The 17238-nt window shown below is 43.6% G+C and overlaps 1 protein-coding gene across 2 annotated transcripts in view; it reads right to left on the bottom strand.

Annotated features, from left to right (window-relative positions):
* PTPN14 (protein tyrosine phosphatase non-receptor type 14) overlaps positions 1-17238 on the bottom strand; it is a 100583-nt gene that overhangs the window by 58136 nt on the left and 25209 nt on the right. Inside the window, exons 2-3 of one of the 2 annotated variants that reach the window (XM_069768504.1) lie at positions 8707-9036; positions 1603-1772 (exon numbers count right to left, since the gene is read on the bottom strand). In XM_069768504.1, the coding sequence (XP_069624605.1) occupies positions 1603-1772; positions 8707-8880 (344 nt within the window). In that variant the 5' untranslated portion in view covers positions 8881-9036. Of the gene's footprint in view, positions 1-1602; positions 1773-8706; positions 9037-17238 lie in introns of those variants that run through there. The other variant, XM_069768503.1, reaches the window with a different exon arrangement.

Here is a 17238-nt window from a genome sequence, read left to right as displayed (position 1 = left end):
CTGTGCTATTTACTACGTGGCTGTGCTATTTACTACGTGGCTGTGCTATTTACTACGTGGCTGTGCTATTTACTACGTGGCTGTGCAATATACTATGTGGGCTGTTATATACTACGTGGCTGTGCTATTTACTACGTGGCTGTGCTATTTACTACGTGGCTGTGCTATTTACTACGTGGCTGTGCTATTTACTACGTGGCTGTGCTATTTACTACGTGGCTGTGCTATTTACTACGTGGCTGTGCTATTTACTACGTGGCTGTGCTATTTACTACGTGGCTGTGCTATTTACTACGTGGCTGTGCTATTTACTACGTGGCTGTGCTATTTACTACGTGGCTGTGCTATTTACTACGTGGCTGTGCTATTTACTACGTGGCTGTGCTATTTACTACGTGGCTGTGCTATTTACTACATGGCTGTGCTATTTACTACATGGCTGTGCAATATACTATGTGGGCTGTTATATACTACGTGGCTGTGCTATATACTACGTGGCTGTGCTATTTACTACGTGGCTGTGCTATTTACTACATGGCTGTGCTATTTACTACATGGCTGTGCTATTTACTACATGGCTGTGCAATATACTATGTGGGCTGTTATATACTACGTAGCTGTGCTATATACTACGTGGCTGTGCAATATACTATGTGGGCTGTTATATACTACGTGGCTGTGCTATTTACTACGTGGCCGGCTGCGAGCGTCAGGCGCTAATTGGTCGCGGCCGGCTGAATCCTGTGTATTCAATGAATTATTCTAAAATTGCAAAGTGCATTTGGACAAGAATCTCAACGATTTTATACGCACGTTGTTCTTTTCAATCAGAGAACATTCTGAGAATTATCAAGGCCGCGTAACAAAGACAAACATCGTATCAATAAGAATGCGGCAAATGAAAAAAAATATAAAATATCTCAAGGTCTAAAGAAGAATCCATCAAGGTCAATGCTGGGAGGGGTCCGAGAACGGTCGCTACAAGCAGAAATATTGTCTATTCTGGTTACAAGATGAGCTTCTTCCATCTTGAACGTCGTTGTTTGAGCAGCAGTACGGTCAGCCTCTCCCCTGGTTGATAACAGAGAGTATAGAGGAACTAGAGATTCGGCAGCTAACCAGCATTGGTTTCCACCTACAGTGGATCTTCTGAGAAGTCCCGTTGCTCATCAATGAGAGATCACTGGGGCTCTGATCCCTTTTGATTAGTAACTGTTCTGCGGTACCCGGCAGCGGACACTACACATTGGATTGCGTTGAAAAGCGCAGCTTCATCCAAAGTGTATACATCGGGCGTGCAATATGGAGGGGCCCAATATTCTCCCCATATGACTGACTTATGGAGGTCTCATGCCCGGAGTCATTCACGCACATTTACTATGTGGAACATAACAAAATGTCAGATGACACGAGAGACAAGTCACGAGCACAGAATGAATGATGACACCATGAAATGTTATGGACGTTTAACGGTAATTCACCAGATTTTACAAATGTTGTGCTACAGAAGAAGCGTAAACATTTCAGTCTAGAAGATTTCCCATTACATGTGAATGGCATCCGGCCCTTTAAAAAAAAAAAAAAAAGTAAATGGACACTCACCTGGGGTTGCTCTGGTTCAGAAAGGACATGCTGGGCACATAAAACATGACGGCAAAATATAGCAGGGGCTCGATGGAAAACTTGTCCAGTTGCTTCTTCAGCGATTTCTCCAGCTCCACCCATCGCGCTTGGTGAGACTTTGCAACGAACCAGAGTCCGAAATAACAAGTCTAGAGAAAGAAAGAAAAAAGCAATTCCATATAAATCCATACACAAGACAGAATACTTCTCAAGACGTCTCAAGAGCAGGAGGCCGCTAGTTATGCTGCCCCACATAACACTGGTTCTATCCTGTATTTATTTCCACCTTCTCTATATCAGGTTTCTCTCTGCCCTCCCTGAGACTGTAGATGCTTTCTACCCTTCCCACACTTGAGATCTCTGTATGACTCCTCTCCTCTTAAAACTGCTGTCTCTAACACTGAGAAAAAGGTAGAGAAGAGCAGAAAGAGCCGTCAGAGCCATGAGTTATGATTTTGTATCTTTTTATTAATTTTTTTTTTTTTTGCTTGTTAAGGAAGATTAACAGCAGCGGCAAAATGGCAAAAAAAAGTTAAATTAAAGGATTTGAAAAGTTGCTTAATTTTACATTTAAGAAGCAAATGAACAAAAAAAAAGAAGAAGAAAAATAAATGAACAATTTTTGGAATTTGGAAAAAAATCATAAATTTGGGGCAAAAAAAAAAAAAACACAACTAACTAACAGGAGTTGTCAAATGTGTTTCTACGTTCCCAGGACACAGGGATACATCATCCGGATTTTCTTGGCTACTGATTGCAGATTTTTTCCCCCCTTAATGATAGTTTTTTAGACCCCCTCATCGTGCATGTATAGGGTCCTGGCGTTGGCACGTAATCAGTGCAGGATTGTGAGAGCGGTCCCAGTAATGATCACGTGGCAGCTGATCGGCGCTTCTGGTAATGAAATCCTAGAGTGTGGGACACGGGAGGCTACTCCTTGCTAACCGCTTCCCATCCCGCGGTCCTGACTTCAGTAATTGCCGCGACATAATGGAAAATATCTGCTTATTACAAGCTGGTAAATATTCTTAAAGTGACAGTGCCATGTAAAATTCATCCAATTTTGGGTTGTTAAAAGGGGCTCGTTACTTGACCGGGGATCACCAGAGGGGCTCATAGTTTTCCAGAATTACATGCAAAAAGAAATCGGAACAGTCCTGGCAAATTTGGGACCATTATGCCAATAATCATGCATGGACTGAGCAGTAGCGCGCATGTGTGACCACCGCTCCATTAACTGCTATGGGACAGAGATGGCAAAATGTCAGTTCCATAGAAGAAAATAAAGTGGTGGTCAATCATGGGCACCTCCACACTCTTAAATGAATAGGTCAGCAGAGAATTTCAGATAGTTCTTATGTTAAGTGTATTTACAATTTTTTCCACATATTATTGGGAAAAAAATTGCAATTAATAACATACACACATCTCTATCCATTATCAAAGACAGGTTGGCAATTAAGGTAAAACTTCTATATACTGTAGAAAACACAAGACTCAATCGCAATAGAGGTCACAGCTCACCTCCTCCTCCTGTACAATGACTGATAACACCTCTATATACAGTAGATAACAGGATCCACCATTTACAATAGGTGATGTCACAGCTCACCTCCACCTCCTGTACAATGACTGATAGCACCTCTATATACAGTAGATGACTTATGCTCCAGCATTCACAATAGGTGATATCACAGCTCACCTCCTCCTCCTGTACAATCACTGATGACACCTCTATATACAGTAGATGACTCATGCTCCAGCATTCACAATAGGTGATATCACAGCTCACCTCCTCCCCCTTTCCCCTGCACAGTAGCCTTTGCACAGATTAGAGCATGCTCATGTATTTTTTTTCTGTACACACGTAGGGTCTACGTAAAAGTGTAATGGTGTAAAAAGTACAAGTGTTTTGTGTTTCATTGTGTTTTTGTGGGCTCATTGGCAAGCCATAGGTCTGGATGAGCCGCACATATGGGGGGTGATGATGAAGTAGAGCTGGACTTCCTGGATGACATATGGAACAGGAAGGATCACAAGAGCTGGATACGGAGAGCAGCAGATGGATCAGCGGATTTAGAAGTTCTAGATGCAGCAGAGCCAAATTAGGAGACATCATAGGAACAGCAGGGAGATGTAGGCAAACCTAGTTAGTGGCAGGAGTGTGGTAACATAGGAACAGGAAAATGAGCAGACCGTACCAAGAATAGCCGAGACAAGATAGTAATCTGGTAAAAGCAGACGTCCGTGGATCTCACAGACCATACTGTACGGACTGCCTGCCATTATCCTGAGCAGAGCACGGCAGCTTAGATCTTTCTACGAGGCTGTGACACTCAGGTCAGTAGACAAGAGGGCAATTGTGGTCCGTGACAGGACAGAGATCCACAGACGTCTGAATGAGCCCTTAAGGTTGCAGATGGCCCTAGGAATAGCAGAGCCGAGTTGGTCACTGGGTGTTAGTAGCAGAGTTGAAGGTAAGGAATAGCAGGACTGAGCTTGGTAGTAAAAGCAGATTACTGGATAGCCGGCAGGGGCAGCTGAAGAGCAAGATGGGACGTGTGGTTCGTCGCCTGTAGAAGTATAAAGTAGCCAGATGAACAAACGCTAGAAAGATGACATCAAAAGTGAATGGCGGGTTACCCCAGCGGCCCAACATGAAAAGGCACAGAGGGAGCCGGCCACACGGGAAGAAAGCTGGGACAGGCTCCTCCTGTACAATGACTGATAACACCTCTATATACGGTAGATAATGCAGAAGCCACCAATCACTGGTGATGTCACAGCTCACCTCCTCCTCCTGTATAATGACTGATAGCACCTCTATACACAGTAGATAATGCAGAAGCCACCAATCACTGGTGATGTCACAGCTCACCTCCTCCACCTGTCCACCTACAGCCTGTAGTGATCCTCAACCTACTGAACAGCCGCACAGCCAGCTCTTCCCTCTCCTAGTGTATCCTCACCCACCCCCTGCAGACTGTGAGCCCTCGCGGGCAGGGTCCTCCCTCCTTATGTACTCGTGTGCCTTGTTATCTGCTCATGTTTAATGTATTTGTCTATATTTGCCCCGTATTCACATGTAAAGTGCCATGGAATAAATGGCGCTATAAAAATGTATAATAATAATAATAATAATAATAATAGCACCTCTATACACAGTAGATAATGCAGAAGCCACAAATCACTGGTGATGTCACAGCTCACCTCCTCCTCCTGTACAATGACTGATAACACCTCTATATACAGTAGATAACACAGGATCCACCATTCACAATAGGCGATATCACAGCTCACCTCCTCCTCCTGTACAATAACTGATAACACCTCTATATACAGTAGATAACACAGGATCCACCATACACAATAGGTGATGTCACAGCTCACCTCCTCCTCCTGTACAATGACTGATAACACCTCTATATACAGTAGATAACACAGGATCCACCATTCACAATAGGTGATATCACAGCTCACCACCTCCTCCTGTACAATGACTGGTAATGCCTCCTATATACTGTAGATAACACAGGATTCACCATAGGTGCTATCACAGCTCACCTCCTCCTGTACAATGACTGATAACACCTCTATATACAGTAGATAACACAGGATCCACCATTCACAATAGGTGATATCACAGCTCACCTCCTCCTGTACAATGACTGATAACAGCTCTATATACAGTAGATAACACAGGATCCAACATTTACAATAGCCGATATCACAGCTCACCTACCCTTCTCTTCCATTAGTGACTGGTAATAACACCGCATCCAGCATTCACAATAGGTGCTATTACAGCTCACCTCCTCCTGTACAATGACTTCTGCACAGATTAGAGCATGCTCAGATAACACTTCTATGCAAATAAACAGGGTTCGAGTTGGCCTCGTGCTGCTATTATCCATGTGAAGAAAAGGAAGTCTGAGTTTATTCTCAGAAGCCACCAATCACTGGTGATGTCACAGATTACATCTTCCTTCTAATGTCACAATGACCTTTACACACGCTCATTAGGTGCTACAATAAAGATAGGGTCGGAGACTGCAGATTGCTGCTAATGTAAATGTGAATTTCCTGAAACTAAGTCACTCTTAAAAAAAAAAAAAAAAAAACAACCAATGGCCGCTACGGTAAGATTTTAAAATATAAAAAAAAAAAAAAAACTTTCTTTATATTTTTGTCTAACACCCAAAACAAACCTGATATAAACAAGAGGTCATTTTCTGAGGACACATTCCCTTTAAAAACGTAAACGTGGAGACTCGAAGAACAAAGTGACCATCTCCGTCAGGGCACATTCACACGGCGTACAATCACTGATGAATTTACACAACGGGAATTCTGTAAGCGGCATTATCGGAACTTATTGTGCTGCAGGAACGCCGATGTTACTATGTGCTGCAGACACGGGCGTGCTGCAGAGTTCACGTACCAATTTCACCAAGTGCTTTAGTCCAAATACAAAGTGCTCACCCCAGAAAGGTCACAGCAGGTCTGAAGATAATGTAAAACTGGGAACGAGCAGCGGTTTGTGTTTTTTGTGCTATTTGAGACTCAGGAGCCGCCCGGCGGAATTTTTCTCCTTTCGCCATTGTCCGATCTATTTTTACAGGTCACAACTCGAAGGGAGGAAGCGGACTAGAATGCGTGGCGTTGGTGGTGGAAAGGCGACGCGAAATGATAGATTACCAACCCATTGTTAATTTACAGGACCTCAAAATAAACGGCCAAAACCACCTACTTCCCTTAGAACATGGAGGAGTTTATTCCGTGCCTTAAAGGGACATTCCCGACATAGTCAGCTCCAGCGAACTCTGTATATTCAGACATTTATGGCACATCTGGAGTATATGGCATGAACGTCTTTTAGGCTAAAACTAAGTTTTTATATTTTATTAATTAATTTAAAATGAAATCTCTTCAAAATAGCTCTTGATTAAAAATTCACTACCGTTTTGTGTCCACAGCTCCTTTTAAAGGGAACCTGTCACCCCGTTTTTTCAGATTGAGATAAAAATACTGTTAAATAGGGCCTGCGCTGTGCGTTACTATAGTGTGTGTAGTGTACCCTGATTCCCCACCTATGCTGTGAAATACATTACCAAAGTCGCCGTTTTCGCCTGTCAATCAGGCTGGTCAGGTCGGGTGGGCGTGGTGACATCGCTGTTTCTTCCCCAGCTTTCTGTTGGTGGCGTAGTGGTGTGCGCATGTCCAAGTGCCGAATCCACTGCGCGCACGTGAAGAAACAGCGCGCGATCTGCGCTCTTACCCCCTGTCATCGGTGGGGGCGGCCATCTTCCTGGGGACGCGTGAGCGCAGATGGAGTGCTCTGCTGCACGGGGCTTCAGGAAAATGGCCGTAAGATGCCGCGCGTGCGCAGAAGAGATCGCGGCGGCCATTTTCCCAAAGCCGAGTTTGCATCTCGGCTTCAGAAAAATGGCCGCCGCGATCTCCATCTGCGCACGCGCGGCATCCCACGGCCATTTTCCTGAAGCCCCGTGCAGCAGAGCACTCCATCTGCGCACGCGCGTCCCCAGGAAGATGGCCGCCCCCACCGATGACAAGGGTAATAGCGCAGATCGCGCGCTGTTTCTTCACGTGCGCGCAGTGGATTCGGCACTTGGACATGCGCACACCACTACGCCACCAACGGAAAGCTGGGGAAGAAACAGCGATGTCACCACGCCCACCTGACCTGCCTGATTGACAGGCGAAAACGGCGACTTTGGTAATGTATTTCACAGCATAGGTGGGGAATCAGGGTACACTACACACACTATTGTAACACACAGCGCAGCCCTATTTAACAGTATTTTTATCTCAATCTGAAAAAAAAGGGTGACAGGTTCCCTTTAAGACCTATGTGTATCCGGGGGCGACAGATGAAAAACAGTGTGACCCGAAGTTATAAACTTTTTCATCGGTTCCCTTCTTGCTCACGGACTGAATGTAAAGCAGTGAGGGAAAAATAAAAGGGAGTATGACTGTACGATCAGACGACACAATCGGATTGTTTGTAGTCTGTTACTATGGAAACACATAGAACTACATAGGAGCTGCATGGCCTTTACATCAGGGAGGTGGCTACTGGGGTACCAAAAGGGGGTCTAATTTAAAAGTATAAGGCAGCACACTGCAGCGCCAAAACATGCAAACTTGAAAAAACGAAATTTGAACTGCATTACTGCACTAGAAACATGAAAAATGAGAGCTTTTAGCGCACAAAAATGGCCAATTTTATGTGTACCTCGTAGCCACGTTAAGGCATCTCTCTTATACGAGGTCCTACGCTTGACCTACCTCGTGGCTACGAGGTACACATAAAATTGGCCATTTTTGTGCGCTAAAAGCTCTCATTTTTCATGTTTCTAGTGCAGTAATGCAGTTCAAATTTCGTTTTTTCAAGTTTGCATGTTTTGGCGCTGCAGTGTGCTGCCCTATTTATTTAACTAGATACGAGTTGGCGACTCTGGGTTCAGCACCTGTTCACACTCAGTCTATGTTTGGATGTGCCGGTCAGGTTTTTGTAATTTAAAAGTATAGACGACCTTTCTAAATACTGCCCTACAGACAATCAGTGACCACCTCATCCTATATCCTGCTCTTTCAGCGCCAGGATGGGGAGCGGATTTAAAAAGACAACATAAGTGGCCAGGTTTTGTCCTTATTTTAATCCTACTGTTCCCTTGAGTATTCAGGTTTTTTTTGTTTTTCTTAAATCCGTCGCACGGTTCCAGAAATATGGGCATTTTATTTCTGCTTATACAGAGGAGCCTAAAGCCACGCCCCCGAGGATCCCGTAAGCCACGCCTACTTAAAGGCTAGCACTAAATATAAAGGCTCCTATCTCTGGAACCGTATGGCGGATTTAAGAAAAAAAAAAACAGTAATACTTAGGGGAGGAGCGGGGATGTCAAGGGAACAACAAGTAGCCACTTTTGACATGGTGACATCCCCTTTAAATACTGTTAAAGAAAGTCAAGTGCTTTTGAAGGAGAATGCTGTAACAGTAATGATAACATTAAAAAAAAATCCTTATAAAAATAAATAAAATAAGTCAATGGACACCCTTACCTCACCGAGCTCCAGTCTTTGGGCCACGGCGTCCAGACAATCCTGCCCGGTGCTGTCCACGTTGAGCGTGCACTCAATCTCAGTGGAGTTGAGCAGCCGAATGCGACTCACAAAACAGTTCTTGCTCAGGACATTGTACCTCTTGGTCCGCTTTAGCTTAATCTTGAAAGGCATGGCTGAGGACTGTGTTGATTTGTTGCTTGCCCCCCCAAGGGCAGCTCCCTCTTCACTTTATTTTTGCTTTAAATCTTTCGCCACAAACTACTTTTGTCCTCCAAGTGTCGGCATAGTTGTCCATACCCAGTGCGATCCAACAGAGGCGTCCGATACCTGCAAAGACACGAAAGAGACGGTGTGAACATACAGCAAAAAAATACCAAAAAACTCCACACCGGCAGCCGTACAGACGACGTAGTACCGGCTTATGACCGACGCACGAGCCGAAGCGGAGAAATAAAGAATGGTCTGTAAATGAGCCACGTCAGAACACTTCACTCCCGTTGCTATAGAGACTTACAGGGAAAAAAAAAAAAAGAGTGAATAACCGTACAATAATCAGGAACCATGGACAATCTGGAGAACAGTCGATCCGTAAGACTCGTTATTTATAGAAAAGCTCAATCCAGGATTCTGCTCCCACACAGCGACACATGTATTAATAAAAAAAAAAAATCCAAAAAAAAAGAATATGAAAAAGAGAATAAACTCAGACTTCCTTTTCTTCACATGGATAATAGCAGCACGAGGCCAACTCGGACCCTGTTTGTTTGCATAGAAGTGTTATCTGAGCATGCTCTAATCTGTGCAGAAGTCATTGTACAGGAGGAGGTGAGCTGTAATAGCACCTATTGTGAATGCTGGATGCGGTGTTATTACCAGTCACTAATGGAAGAGAAGGGTAGGTGAGCTGTGATATCGGCTATTGTAAATGTTGGATCCTGTGTTATCTACTGTATATAGAGGTGTTATCAGTCATTGTACAGGAGGAGGAGGAGAGCTGTGATATCACCTATTGTGAATGGTGGATCCTGTGTTATCTACTGTATATAGAGCGGTTATCAGTCATTGTACAGGAGGAGGTGGTGAGCTGTGATATCACCTATTGTGAATGGTGGATCCTGTGTTATCTACTGTATATAGAGGTGTTATCAGTCATTGTACAGGAGGAGGAGGTGAGCTGTGATATCACCTATTGTGAATGGTGAATCCTGTGTTATCTACAGTATATAGGAGGCATTACCAGTCATTGTACAGGAGGAGGAGGTGAGCTGTGATATCACCTATGGTGAATCCTGTGTTATCTACAGTATATAGGAGGCATTACCAGTCATTGTACAGGAGGAGGTGGTGAGCTGTACCGGTCATTGGAATCCTGCCTGTGATGATAATGAGACGCCTGAGAAGTCTTCTGTAGAGAACAGAAAGTGTGAGTCTAGCACACATTATAGCAGCTAGTGTGAAAATTGCAAGATTTCAGGTTTTAATTCTCAGTAAATGAAGGGGTCTCGGTAGTGATATCGAAAGCTAAATGGGACTGAACAGTAGACGGCTTCGTGGGAGCGCTGCTGAGTGGTCGAGCTTTCCGGAGCCAGTTCGCCATCGAGTATAATCAGAAAAGGCTAAAGCTACAAGGGGATTTTTGGTTGTGTGTTAAAATTGTACATATATTGCACTCAAAAGCTGTCACAGAAGACTACTTAAAAAAAATAAAATTAATAAAAAGCTCCGTGTCAAGAGGTCTGATAACAGGGAACAATAGCCCACATCACATTGGAGTACGCAGCTTCAGTTTTCACAAGGTATGAGCCCCATACAAGGACAAACAGCTCTGTACATGACTAGTCCGTGACTAGAGAGCGCCGAGTGTCAGGAGGGGGATCACCGGCTATGCCTCATCGGTCACATTCTGCTGCATAATCCAACCTGTGGTCATGACACACACAACCCTGAAATTCCACCAGGAGCATTAACTCTTCAGGAAAAATAGCAGCTCCATGAGTGGACTGACCGTGGAAAGCTTTACTTGCAACAGACAAAAATTCACGGAAAATACAAATAACTTGAATGGGACTGGGATTTTTACCACTGGTCAAATATCTGGGTGCTTTTTTATTTATTTATTTATTTTTTTTGGTGGGTGGATGGGGATAGGGGGGGGGGGGGGGGTGGCACAACCAGGGCTGTGGAGTCAGAGCCATGGAAATAGCGGAGTCGGAGGTTTGGCTTACAGACTCCACAGCCCTGGGCACATCATGATGTTACTTGAGGCATAATGACTAGGCCTCTGGAGATTTTAGGACACTGAAAAGACCTGGTAAGGGGCAGAGACACCCAGGATGCTGGGAATAGGATTGCTGATGCAGAGGTGGTCCGGCTGCCATGGAAGACCGAACTGGACGCCGAACCAGGGTAGGCCGAACCTTTCTACTTCTCTCTAATAACTTTATTATAATTTCCCCAGCTTTCTAGTGGGTTCCTCTGCACCTAAAGTGATGACTGCCATCCGCGTTCCAATTCACCAAACAATTTTGCCCCTATCTACATAATGGGGAAAAAAGTGAAAGGAAAAGTGTTGGAGGGGTCGCAGCTACAGCCACAAAATTTTGCACAGTCACACGACTGGACCCCGAGAGCGTCATAGGCTATGTTGTGAGGTGAAATTTTAACCCCGCGCTTTCCAATTCACCAAACAATTTTGCTCCTATCTACATAATGGGGAAAAGTGAAAGGAAAAGTGTTGGAGGCAAATTGACAGCTGCCAGATGTGAACAAGGGGGACTTAAAAAATGAGAGCGATGGCGCCAAAGAGTATATACCGGACAGTTGCTAAGGTGGGACCCCGACATGAGATACTCACCACACACGGGGATATGAACACACACAAAATGCGCCACACACTACCACGTGCTTGAACACATATTACCCTCAGCACACATTTCACCACACATACACCAACCTCGCCACATAAAAGTCGAAACACAAAAGTCGCCGCTCAAAACTCGCCATGCGCAAAACTCACCACATGCAAAAACTAGGCTCACGCAAAACTCGCCACAAGTGCAAAACTCACCTCATGGAAAACTCACCACACGCAAAACTTGCACACGCGCAAAAATTGCCACATGCACAAAAGTTGCAACACATGCAAAAGTTGCCTCACACAAAACTTGCACATACTCAAAAGGCACCACACATAAAACTCGCCATGCGCAAAACTTGCTGCACACAACTTGCTGCACTAACCTGTCACATGCAACTCGACACAAAAAGTTGCTACACGCATGTTGCCACACAAAACTCATCTCACAAAAGTCGCTACATGCATGTCGCCACACGCAACTCAATACACACAACTTGACAAACGAAACTCGCCCTAAAACACAAACAAGTCTGGTATTATCCTTCAAAAATAAAAATCTAATTAATAAGCAGACAAACTACAACAAATGTACCATATAGGAAATACGGCAGCTGTCAGTCACATGACCCGTCTATTATGTGTATGTGTGAGCTACTATATACTGCCAGGGGGAGGGCTTCCTGTTGGCTGGGGATTTATCAGGCTGCCAATTTAGCTTACAAATACTGAGGTAAAAATACTGAGTAAACAATGTGTGAATGAGGTCTAATACAGGAGGAGATGACACACAGGTATATACTATATACAGGGGAGATGACACACAGGTATATACTATATACAGGGGAGAAGACACGTATATACTATATACAGGAGGAGATGACATACAGGTATATACTATATACAGGAGGAGATGACACAGATATATACTATATACAGGGGAGAAGACACAGGTATATACTATATACAGGAGGAGATGACACACAGATATATACTATATACAGGAGGAGATGACATACAGGTATATACTATATACAGAAGGAGATGACATACAGGTATATACTATATACAGGGGGAGATGACATACAGGTATATACTATATACAGGGGAGATGACACACAGGTATATACTATATACAGGAGATGACATACAGGTGTATACTATATATAAGGGAGATGACAAACATGTATATACTGAGGTGAAAATGAGAGGTGTGAGGTGAAAATGAAAAGGTGTGAGTGCAAAATGAGAGGAGTGAGGGAAAATAGTGGAGTGATCGGAAAATGACAGATGTGAGGTCGAAATGACAAGTGTTAGGGGGGAATGAGAGGTGTGAGGGAGAAAATGAGAGATGTGATGGGGAAAATGAGAGACGTGAGGTGCTATAACTAACCACAGATATTTACTATGCCCAGGCAACGCCGGGCTCTTCAGCTAATATATATATATATTCTATATATATAGAATTCTAGAATATATATATGGTATTCTAGAATATGCTTGTCGACGCAGTATATTGCCCAGCCACGTATGTCACAGGTTAAAAAATAAAAAATAAACATATATTCACCTTCCGAGGGCCCCTTGTAGTTCGGTCACATGACCGTGACGACATGGCAGGTCCTTCTCCCATACTATCCTTGGCACCGGAACCTGCCGCTTGTATGGAGCGGTCATCGCAGCGTTGCAAAAGGCGAGTATATAATGATTTTTTATTATTTTTAACATTAGATGTTTTTACTATTGACGCTACATAGGCAGCATCAATAGTAGAAACTTGGTCACACAGGGTTAATAGCGGCGGTAACGGAGTGAGTTACCCGCAGCATAACGCGGTCCGTTACCGCCGGCATTAACCCTGTGTTAGCGGTGGCCGGAGGGGAGTATGTGGGCGCCGGGCAGTGACTGCGGGGAGTAAGGAGCGGCCATTGTGCCCATCGCTGATTGGTCGTGGCTGTTTTGCCGCGACCAATCAGCGACTTGAATTTCCGTGACAGACGGAAGTGACCCTTAGACTGTGTGTGTGTGTGTGTGCGCGCACATATATATATATATATATGTGTGTGTGTGTGTGTGTGTGTGTGTGTGTGTGTGTGTGTGTGTGTGTGTGTGTGTGTGTGTGTGTGTGTGTGTGTGTGTGTGTGTGTGTGTGTGTGTGTGTGTGTGTGTGTATATATATATATATATAAAAATTTTCACACCCATACAAAAGAAATAAGAATTCATGCAAATTTTGGAGTTTCAAATATCTCGAACTTTGGTGGGTACAGCTCGAGATTCAGACTCGTCCTTTTATCAGATCGGCTTCAAAATTACTTGAAATGACAAAAGACGAACCACCAAATACCACCGAGAACAATACAGCCTCACACTGTAAATAAGAAACGGTGAAGAAAGACATGAAAAGACTTGTTGGGCCTCTTGAAGTAGGGAGATTTTTTATTTTCCAGTCAAAGTATCAAGCACAAGATCTTAAACCAAGTACAAGAGAAATTTTGGAATCCTTTTCAAAGCGGGAGCACTCCCTCACAGAAATATCTTAAATACACAGCCCCTCAGCACACATCCTACAGACAAAAACAGGCTTGTGCTACCCACAGTGTGGGCTGACAGAGAAACTTGGCCCTCCGAGCCCGATACTTAGAAGTAAGATTTATGAGACTGTCGAGGAGAAGGTTTCTTTGAAGTCATTCAGCCATCTTTGATTGGTCCTGTGGAACAAGACGATTTCAGGACCAAATTTAATTTTTTCCCCAAGGTTTCGGGGGGGCTGTAAAGCCACCGTGCTACAACTAATTGTGTTTGTACTATAGCAAAAAAAAAAAAAAAAAACAGATCAATCAATCCAGATATCGAAATGCTAACGACTTATTTAGGAGCTGTAATGGTCACCTCCACACTTCCCAGAAATGGATATAACCAATACACTTTCCAAACAAACAATCGCGGGAAAAAGGGGTAAAAGGGTCTCGAATCACTGAAGTGTTCGCAAGTCTCCTTAGCGGAAAACAAAGTCTCCCAGAAAGCAGAGTTTACGGGAAGGTTGTCTTGTGTAACGCCGAGATGCTACGTCATCAGAAAAAAGCTCTAGCGCCTAAACATAAATTCAGGAGGCAGGAAGCGGCTGTGTTTTTATTTTTATTTTTTTAATTACTTATATTTGTGGCTTAAAGAAAAAAATTGCAATTGGGTTCCCTTTATAAATATTACAACATCATCTTTGTTTTCCTGCACATTCAACTTACTGTAGATATGGTCTGTGGTCATACATCAGAAACTACAAACTACCCTCCCTTATCAGACCATCTTAGAGGACTCACTGACGGGGGTCTCCGTTAACTCATTCAGCACCAACCAACAATAGGCAGCACAATAAAGACCATTGAAAGCAGTTGGAGCGAAATTTTTGATGAAACCCAACTTGCAAAAAAAATATTTTTATCCCCAACTACATGGATCAAATATCTGAAAATAGCTTTGATTTTTTTTTTTCTTGCTTCTTTCTGAAGACGTCTCCCCATCTTACACTTCGCCATCTGGTCGGACCTTTCATACATTCTTCTGAAAGAATTGAGATTTTGTGGTCGTACTAATTCCAGACTAAACTCCTGCGCAGCGCTTGGCAACACGTGAATACTCCAGACAATTGCCAACTCTTCGAGCTCTGATTCACGTAGACTTAGAGGATATAGAAGGTTGGCATTCCACCAGTGGTAAGTGTGCCACCTGAGGCTCCACCAGACAGATTATTATTTTTTCTTCCCTTTCTAATCACATACAAGTGTTTTAAATCTAAAAACTACACATCTTATTCCCTCCTTATGTTCCCGCTAGCTCATTCATAGGATAAGGGGGTCCCCTCCATGGCCAGATGACCCGTTGGGACAAAGAATGAGCTTGATTATTTTACCTAGGCAAGCAAAAAGACTCTGGCCAGCAAATAAACGGGTTTGTAACATGGTCACTAGTGATGATGAGCGAACGTGCTGGGATAAGGAGTTCTGAACATGCTCGGGAGCTAACCGAGTGTCTTCGAAAAATACGGTATGTTCCAGCGGCTCGATGTCTCACGACCATGTACCACAATAGCTGTTCACGAGGCACATAAGGGAAAGGGAAGGAGGTGGCAGGTTTTGGTTTTGTTTTCTTTACGGTTCTCTTTGTAGTTAAAAGGTGCTATTTTTTTTGTATTTTGCACACAATAATGTGAGTCTATTGGCCATTTTATGTCGCCGTCACCACTTTTTAGAAGTGGGTGAATTTGGGGCATGGGTGGCAAGTTGGGCTAAAAAGGTTTAAGCCAGATTTAGGAATTGAACATTTTTTAAAAAGTTACAAACTCCCACTTAACTAGGTTAGGAGGAGAAACTAAAAAAGAAAAAAAAAAAAAAAATAGTTCTAGACACAAGATGTGTCAACTTTATCGAACATGATGCAAACACATTGGCAGATTTGGCACAAATTATGGCAAAGCCGCCCAAAAACAAAAAATGGCCTCTCGAATTCCACGGGATCTGACAAGATCTCAAAAATTAGAGAGGACTTTTATACTTTTGGTGGGTTTTTCAGGGTGGGATATGGGGACAACAAACATTTGACCATTAGGGACTCAAAAAGGATCAGTTTAGCTGCGGTAAAAATGAATCAACAGAAATCCAACCTAAATGTTTGGTAGCCCGTTGGCTACTGGACTACCGGAACGGTTCTGGTCTTCACCATTGTAACCGGCAATGAACAAAGTTTCTGTTCCACATTCCTGGACAACCTGCGAATTTACAGCTGTCGACAGGCTCCAATTCCCCCGATACCATGCAGAACTGGTACACAGGATGGCAGCGCAAATCCTTGATCTTCCAGGTGAAACATCTGTTACTCTGAAAAGCAACTAAAGTCTTCGGTGAACATTTCACACAGGATTTAGATTGATTTACTGGAAAAGAATAGAGTCTTTCACGACTCTGGAGAAAGCCAAGATTCCACCTTTACGCTTGCTCAGAACAAGCAGAGTACGATTACTCCTCTGCCGAGTTATGCCAGGCATGCAGATATTCCTACCACAAAACCCAGGACATAAAAAAGAATTGATAAAAAGTTTTGCTCATTACTTCATTTTAAAATTAGGTATTACACAGTTCTGGATAGTAGAATGTTGAACCAAGCAGCAATTGTCTTCACTATTAGACATTTGTACCAAACTTTTGTGAGCTTTCGGTGCCGGATTGTGAAGTCCATTTTTTCCATAATCTACTGTTGACTGGTGCGAGGATGACTTGGTTTTCCCAATGATCATTTACTATTGTATTCTCAAAATAGTAAGTTAGCCACTATCAAATTGGGGTAACAAACAGATGGGGGTCTGGCTGCTGGAACCCCAACATTGATAAGAATGGAGCCATGGAACCCATGAACTGGTATCTACAGACCATTGGCTTCACATACGTGACCTACGCCACATTCGTTGTCTATAGGACTGATGGAAATAGTGGAGCTCTGCACTCTGCCTTCTCCAGCAGTCCCATGCACAATAAATTGAAGTGAAGTGGATGCCAAGAATAGGCATCTCCAATCCATCGAAGACGGGGGTTCTGCAGACACAGATTCATGGATTCCGGAGCTCGATTCTCAAACAAAAGGGGTCCCAGCAATAAGAACCCATGAGCTCATTTTGTTAACCC

Source organism: Ranitomeya imitator, chromosome 5 (assembly GCF_032444005.1).
Source record: "Ranitomeya imitator isolate aRanImi1 chromosome 5, aRanImi1.pri, whole genome shotgun sequence".
Lineage (NCBI taxonomy): Eukaryota > Metazoa > Chordata > Amphibia > Anura > Dendrobatidae > Ranitomeya > Ranitomeya imitator.
The sequence above is the reverse complement of the archived record's forward strand: the minus strand, read 5'-3'. Positions and strand labels throughout refer to the sequence as shown.